The 7,898-nt window shown below is 33.8% G+C and overlaps 2 protein-coding genes and 1 pseudogene across 3 annotated transcripts in view; 1 reads left to right on the forward strand and 2 right to left on the reverse strand.

Moving 5' to 3' along the window:
* Positions 1 to 7,898, reverse strand: part of LOC105448286 — a 275,446-nt pseudogene that overhangs the window by 259,821 nt on the left and 7,727 nt on the right.
* The window catches only part of LOC105448281 (basement membrane-specific heparan sulfate proteoglycan core protein), a 159,685-nt gene that overhangs the window by 9,975 nt on the left and 141,812 nt on the right, over positions 1 to 7,898 (forward strand). The gene's annotated exons all lie outside the window — the stretch shown is intronic.
* Positions 1,845 to 2,822, reverse strand: LOC105448282. 2 transcript variants are annotated; one of them, XM_011686784.1, is made up of 3 exons: positions 2,607 to 2,822; positions 2,173 to 2,303; positions 1,845 to 2,088 (listed from the first exon to the last, which is right to left on the reverse strand). In XM_011686784.1, the coding sequence occupies exons 1-3, from the start codon at positions 2,687 to 2,689 to the stop codon at positions 2,030 to 2,032; spliced, it is 273 nt and encodes a 90-aa protein (XP_011685086.1). In that variant the 5' UTR covers positions 2,690 to 2,822; the 3' UTR covers positions 1,845 to 2,029. The 2 variants fall into 2 exon arrangements, with proteins under 2 accessions (XP_011685086.1, XP_011685084.1); XM_011686782.1 differs by having other exon boundaries at positions 1,845 to 2,303.

The raw sequence follows: 7,898 nt of genomic DNA on the forward strand, positions 1-7,898 counted from the left end.
TATATATATATATATATATATAAAGGAATTGATATTTGAAAATCTGAATATAATCTGTATGAATATGAACGCATATATTAGATGTAATCAAATCCAATCGTAAATATCGAATCGTTCACATTATATTATAACTTATAATATTAATTGTAATTGATTGACGGTTAAGTTAACATTTGAGAGAAGTTAATGGAGGTTTTTTCCGTCGCATCAATTAATGGAGAAATTCTACAAAAAATGAAACTTTAATTTTAATGTAATTAAGTTAAATCGCGGTATCGTGATTAGCTATTATAATAAAAATAAAAAAGCTCCGTACAGTTCTTGAAATTAATTTTTTTCTCAGAAAAATAAATGCATTTTTAATTTTTAAATATGAATAATATAAACAAATGTTATTTAAAAGAATAGTCTTGACATTTATGTTAATTTTTTGAAAATTTTGTAGCCTGCAATCAACAAATTTATATATTATTTATTTACTGTTTTACTTTACAAGTAATGATTAAGCGATAAAATCGTCTCGACATCTTCTCGATCACTTTTTTTTAAATATGCTTCACGGCGTCTATCGTCTCGGTGAAATCAGCGACGTTTGTCCCTGGCGCATCTCGGATGTGACGTAATCTCGCGTCGTCGATGTACGGGCGTGGAGTTTTATGCAAACGATCCCGTAAATCATTTCATCCACGCTCCATCGAGTCGCTCCCGAAAGTCGACCCCCTTTCCTGCCGCCTTTCGAAAACGGGCCTACGCCGTGACCGTAACGTTTTTTTTTTTTTACATACGTGAAATGTCGCGTCCGATACCACGAAGGTCGAAAGTATATCACTCTCGGATTCGACATGCCGCGAGATTAAAAATTCAATCTCATCTACGCGACACGTGGATCGATTCGGTTATGCAGTTCCTAATAAAGTGAATAGTTACTTTTGCATTTTTATTGTTGTATTTTTGCACGTCCCTAATGCGTACTCTAATCTTGAAGAACTGGATATTTACTGCATTCAACTTGCCAGCTTTGTGCGATATATAACAGTTACCGTTAGGAAATCGTTCGGAGCTATGAAATTATCTCATGCACGTCAATTGGCCCGATTTGTCATAAGAAATCATGTCGTAAGAGACGCCTTTATAACGATTATTTGCCGCCGATAATGCTCCACGCGAACAAATCGATAAAATATCAGGTCGGGTTAATCTGTACACTCGGATGACGTACACACTCCGTTATGTTGTCTAAGTCATCTACTTAAACAGGTTCCATCATTTCTGTACTTGCTTATACGAGACCTTTACCGTTTTCTCGCTCTTCATCTCGCATTATTCGAAATAAATAACTGCGCGATATATTTTTATATTATGTATTATATTATTAAATTACAATTTTAAATCAATTGCAGCTGGTAAGAAAGATATTAATAATATAATTATTGATACAATTTTCCAATTAAAAATACCAAAAAGATATTAATTATACAAAAGTAAGAATATTATATACGATCAAGTACGCTCTTTATGTATTATACGTCAAACAAACGCATAAGCGCATCAGATTATAAAGAATATATTTCCAATTTTAATTATTTAATTGACGTTAATTTTAGATTATCTATTAAATTTCGCAAATACTAGTTTATTCACAAGAACCTACCGGAAGTATAATTTCTATATATTTCTGAGATAAATTAACAGCTCAAAAGATATTGCATTTATATCAGATAACTGGAGCACGACTTCCTCTTTGTTGAGATAAATGTCCTGTAAGGAGATAGAAATATAAGAATTAATACGCGTTGAGTTTGCAGCGTTTTGATGCTGTTATTTAAACTCACCACTTACGTCGTATTGCAAAACGTTACAATGGGCCGTATACGCCACACGCCCTCAAAACAAGTAATACAGTTCGGCTGCGGGACGGCATAAATACCATCCGACCGGTTTGCTCGACTAATCGATTTTTCACATAATCCTTATCGGAGTATTAACGTCGCTGAACCATTCTCGAAGCCGCTCACGGCCTGGCATACGTTTACCATCCCTCCGACGATATGTGCTCGTGTATCTTCCCTCGGGCGAGCTCAACAACTCCTACGATATCGGTCATTAAATTAATCGGATATATCCGGCCGCCTTTCGCGGTCGGCCGTAAAATTAAGCGGCGATCGAACGTACTGCCGGTACGAAACTGAAAATAATCTCCATTTTCGGGCGCGAGTTGAATTCGCACGCGCGCGCTCGCTTCCTCCGAATTTCGTCTGCGAATTCTCAAATCCGTGGTTCGAACAGCACTCGACGCAATTAATCTAGATGAAATTAATTCCGATTTGCGATTGAAAGAAGTTAGAATATTAATAATAACATAAAGATAATAATTAAATATTATAGTAAGTAAAATAATAATCTGTGTTTCTCTCTCTCTCTCTCTCTCTCTCTCCGAGTATTAATTACTATAATAACTAATCTAAAATTAATAATCAAATTAATGATGGGAAAAAGTTATTTTCCTTTTCATCCATATATATATAGCGAGATTAATCATAGCAGTGAAAACGGGTCACGGTTGGTCAGACTCGAGGGGGCGGCCGTCTGGTCAGGTTGGGCTTTACCTCCTGAATAAAGTAACTTCGACGCCCGGACAGGTAGGATCCCGACCCGAGACCGAACTCGCTTTTGCCGCATCTCTACGCATGCACTGGTAAATAACGTGTTTGCGCGTTCACCGGCCCACCGTCCGCGACTGCTACCGCATTGGCTATTTTCCTAGCCGACGCGATGCCTGTTTGGCGCGAGAACTGCAGGAATAATCTCTACAAAAAAATATTTAATGAACACGATGTATATTTGCAGAAAGATTGAAAAATCGAATGAAAAGTGAAAACGATGGTTTGTCTCAATTTAGATCTATATAAAAGAGAAAATGTCAATTTGTTTATTTTCGGAAAAGTTCGAACAGAACAAATGAGAATTGAACAAATGATGTTCATTGTTCTCGCAAAATATTTCTGATATGTCACTTTGTAGATTATTGCCTTTCTAATATTTGTTATTTTAATTTGATCAAGAAAAAGGCATTTGATATTTTAAAATCCGAAATTTATGAATCCTTGCACATCTTTCATTTTTTAAAATCTTTTAAACACTTGCAGTGTACAAAACACTTAATATACAATCAAAATAAAAATGAGGGTGAAAGATATAAATTAATAAAATATTCTTTATCTATAGAGCGCGGTGATATGCGCCGCGAATGATTTCGTGTAGTAATTTAATAATACTTGTCTTCGTGTAATGGATAATCAATATTCTAAATATGATCTTTGTCAGTCAACGAAATTTCGTAGAAAAAACAGGTTATTAGAATGAAAAAGTTCTACTTAAGTTTGAGAAAAAACCGTTAATAATAAATTAGTTTACACAAATATCTTTTTGATCAAAATAATTTAAGGTACATTTTTCTTTTTAACACCGAAAATACCAACATTTCTTCTTACTAAAAGAATCAAGCATAATTAATTACTGTCAAAATAAATAAAGTGATGAAAAACCATACATTAATTATTTTATTTCAGGATAAATGAAATAATTGAAGAAAATTCAAAATTGTACCTTTTATAAGAAATCGAATATTAATCTAGAAAATAGAAACAGTCAGTAACCGTTCGGTATTTTTAGCATATTTAGAATTAATTTAAGTGCAATAATAGCTTATTTACGAAAGTTTAAACTGTTATTAATAGAGCTTGTGAAAAAAAATTAACTTCTGAATTAACGATTCATAAAAGTATTCAAACACTAGCTCCTTTTATGACTTCGTGTGATTTATTCATGTAAACAAGCGCGCGGGGAATAGAAAAGTTATAAACAATTGTTACACTATAATTATCTTTCAACGAGGCTTGTATTCGAACATATGCTATATATGTATATGTTTAAATTTTCAACACTTTGAAATTTCGCTCTTTAAATTTTCATTGATTAGTAATTTGAAATATATAAGGAGAGTAGAATATACGACATACAATTCACTTTTAACGCCTTATTTCGTATAAACAATGCGACCTTGGGGTTTCTTTTTGTTGAGTATAATAATAATAGCGTGGCGCGCTGGCTGTTACACGCGCAAGCCGCAAGGTCGCTGCGCTATCATTCGAGCCTTGAGCGGGCAGGTTAAGTAGTGGCGCGCCGGGCGCGCGTTGCTTCGCGGTGCGCGTATTACTCCGCAAATTACAAGACCAAAACACATATTAAATACGGTAATTTCTTACGATTATTACAGTCAGCGATTGCTTAACGTCGATTAATTAACTACAGAATTAATAATTCGTACGTGAAAGCAACAGTTTTTATTGAATGAAGCAGATATTTTACGCACTATCGTTGATCGCGTCGCGAGTCTAAGCGAGCGAGGTTAGGTAGTGGAGCGCGTTCACGCGTTGCTCCCCCCGTGCGCCGTATTATTCCACAAAGTTCGAACAAAATTCATAACAAATGTTGAACGTGGTAATTTTTTACGATCATTACGGTTAACGATTGCTAAACGTCGACTAATTAACTACGGAATTAATAATTCGATCATACGTGAAAGCAACAGTTTTTCGAACAAAGCGAATACATATATATTTTACGCGCTATTATGCGCACCACGAAATTTAAGCAGATATAGGTTAGATTGTGGCACGCGTCGCTCCGTGCACCGTATTATTCCGCAAAGTGCGACAAATCTGTAGTAAATGTTAAATACGGTAATTTTTTATGAACTCATTACAGTTAGCGATAGCTAAACGGCGATTAATTAACTACGGAATTAATGATTCGTACGTGAATTAAGCAACAGTTTTCTGAATAAATTGCGAATACATATTTTACGCGCTGTTTTACGCACCGCGAGCGGGCAGGTTAGATTTCGTAGCGCACGCGTTGCTCCGTGTGCGATATTATTCCGCAAAGTGCGACAAATCTATAGCAAATGTTAAATACGGTAATTTTTTACGATTAGCATTTCATTACAATATTAGCAATTGCTTTATAATTAACATCAATTAATTAAGTACGAAATTAATGATTCGTACGTGAAAGCAATAGACGTTATACTTTTTTAATGAAACAGATATACATATTTTACGCGATCTATTTACTCAGATTAAAGAATTCTCAGATTAGAAACGAATAGGAATTGTATATTATTTAATCATATTATCTACATATATGGGTCATTTCTTCAACGGTATTTTTCATGAATATATCATGATGTCACTCGTTGAATTTCTTACCACTCAATAATGGACAAATTGTATATTTTCAATATGAAATCATGAAATGATACAATTAACCTATAATTTAGGTCAAAAAGTCGGACGATATATTACAACTGTATATTAATATAAATTATTATTAAATAATTAGAAGCAAAAGAAACCAATAAATATTCGGCACGAATTTATTTTATTGTTTGTTAAATATTTCGTGGAATTTTAAAAATCGTTTAGTACGCGGGGCGAAATTTGTTTTTCACGGCGCACGACGCGTCGTGTTTACGTTAAGGTCACCGTGTTGTTATCAATCGGCCGATAGTAGCGGCGCGTGTCGCTGCGTACGTAGCGGTGTATACCTATTGTTATGCCGCGATCGCGACAAGTGCCAGGAGAAAGCACTATCATTCTCCAGCTACTTGATGACCAAGTAATACTTCCCAACCATGCAATTAGTTGGCTTTCACGATCAACGACTCGTAAGCGTGTCGACGTGATGATTACTCATCGAAGTGATGTAATAAAGCGTGCGTTTCGTGAGACTTACGTCGGGAGTGTCGTAAAGTTAAGTGACGCGCGATCTTCGGGAGTGTGCTGTGCGAGTTCAACGAAGGACCACCTAGAGAGGAGGAGGAGGCCTGGGAGAGGCATTAGGCAATGACGGAGCAATCATGGGGTAGGTCATAGGCAATTTAATACCTATTCATTATTTGATTTGTTACCTCAGATATACTTGAAAGACATCGAAAATGAGACATTTATAATATTTCATATAATATAACATGTTTCTTATTTTTACAGTGTGACACAGTCTGCGATACGGTTAACAACTCCACTGTTGCGCATTGGTGAGTCAAATAATCTTTAATTTTATATTAAAGTATAATGGACTTACGAAAAAATGATGTCAGACTTATATTCGAGATATTATATTATGTCTGAAAATATTTAAAGTTTAATAATAACATGAATATATTTCTGGAATCCGTTGCCTTAATATAGATGGGCTACAACATATTAAGGTCAATAATTTGATCTTGAAATATTTTTTTACACTTTAAAAGCATTAAAATTTTCAGGAAATTAAAAGCATTATAAGGATAGAATTAATAATATTTTTTGTTAATATTGTATCAAGTGTATTATATAATTAAATTCTCAAGTTATTTTCGAAAACTAGTGAAAAAAAATAAAAAAAGATAATGAATTAAAATAAAACTTGTAAGAATTGCAATAAATATACTGATGTTTCATCAATGTAAAGTTGATGTAAAACTTTTAAATTTGATTTAACTTTCTTTATAGTATTCTGATATGTTGTAACCCATATTAACTTGAAATAACGTATTTTTGATGGATACTGAAGATCGAAGTAAGATGTTATATATGTGTATATGTATATAAAAATATTATATAAAATATTTAATAGGGAAAAATTGTAAATATGTAGACATGTTGATTCGTTTTGCCTTCTCTCCTTTTCCCATATTTTTTTTTCATAAAAAGTCCGCGCTTGGCCTCCATATCATTTTTCAAGATTAAACTATTAGGTAGTTCTATAAGTTCTCGGGATTTTGTAGATAATTTTATTTATTTACAATAATTAAACAATATCTTTATTTTCAATCAAAATATTTGCCATTGCTTGCTATAACTTTTGATCATTTTTTCGGCAGTAAGTGAATTCCTCGACGAAAAAAGATTCATCTTTCGATACGATAAAATCATCAATCCATTTTCGGACTTCAGCCTCACTTCAGTTATAGCAAACAATTGCAAATATTTTAATTAAAAACAAATCTATTGTTTAATTATTGTAAATAAAAAAGTTATTTAAAAAATCCCGAGAACTTATAGAACCACCTAATAATATAAAGGTAATATTCAGAAATGGTTTTCAATTTATATATATTACAAAAATAAAAAGACGATATTTTACAGTCACATAGCACATTTTAATTAATTAATTTCATAAAAATATGCGCTAATGTTTGTTAATTATATTTATTTTTGTATAAGCTATTTTTATATTAATTTTTTATAGCCTATCCATCTATGTTTATAACTTGATTTTTTTATTCAAGATAAAGCAAAGTGATGCAAAGTTAATAAATATTTCATCGTATATAAAACAAGTATAGAAGAATTTTTTTTACAGATTATGTCAGAGTTCATTAATCACATTTAATCATTTATAACTCGGAAACTCTTGTAACTTGACATTTTCACTATAGGATTCTCCACGTTAATTAATCTTGAGAATTATATACATTATTAACGTATCATATCCATGACTCGCGCGAGTCACATCATCGTATTACAAAAATATATAAATCAATTCTGACTCTATTCATCCGATTTAACCGCAAGAACATGCGAACCGGACAAGGGACAAAGAGAGGGCCTGTGTCGCTGCACAGATTATCCCAGAACGAAGGAGGCAGGAAGGGAGGGTCCCGTCAGGACTGACTTGTCTGAAACGTGGGCGGGTAGAACTGGTTTTCGCGTGTCCACCGAAAGGAACGAGGAAAGGAGCTCCTCGTCTCTTTACCTGAGACATGGGGCCCCCTCGTTCTTCTCGTGGTAGTGGTAAGGGGAGCTGCTCTCGTCATCCCGTACCGGGCACACGCGTGGCTCCCCTCCCCCCCC

The sequence above is a fragment of the Wasmannia auropunctata genome, unplaced genomic scaffold (genome assembly GCF_000956235.1).
Source record: "Wasmannia auropunctata unplaced genomic scaffold, wasmannia.A_1.0 LD336088.1, whole genome shotgun sequence".
NCBI classification, from domain to species: domain Eukaryota; kingdom Metazoa; phylum Arthropoda; class Insecta; order Hymenoptera; family Formicidae; genus Wasmannia; species Wasmannia auropunctata.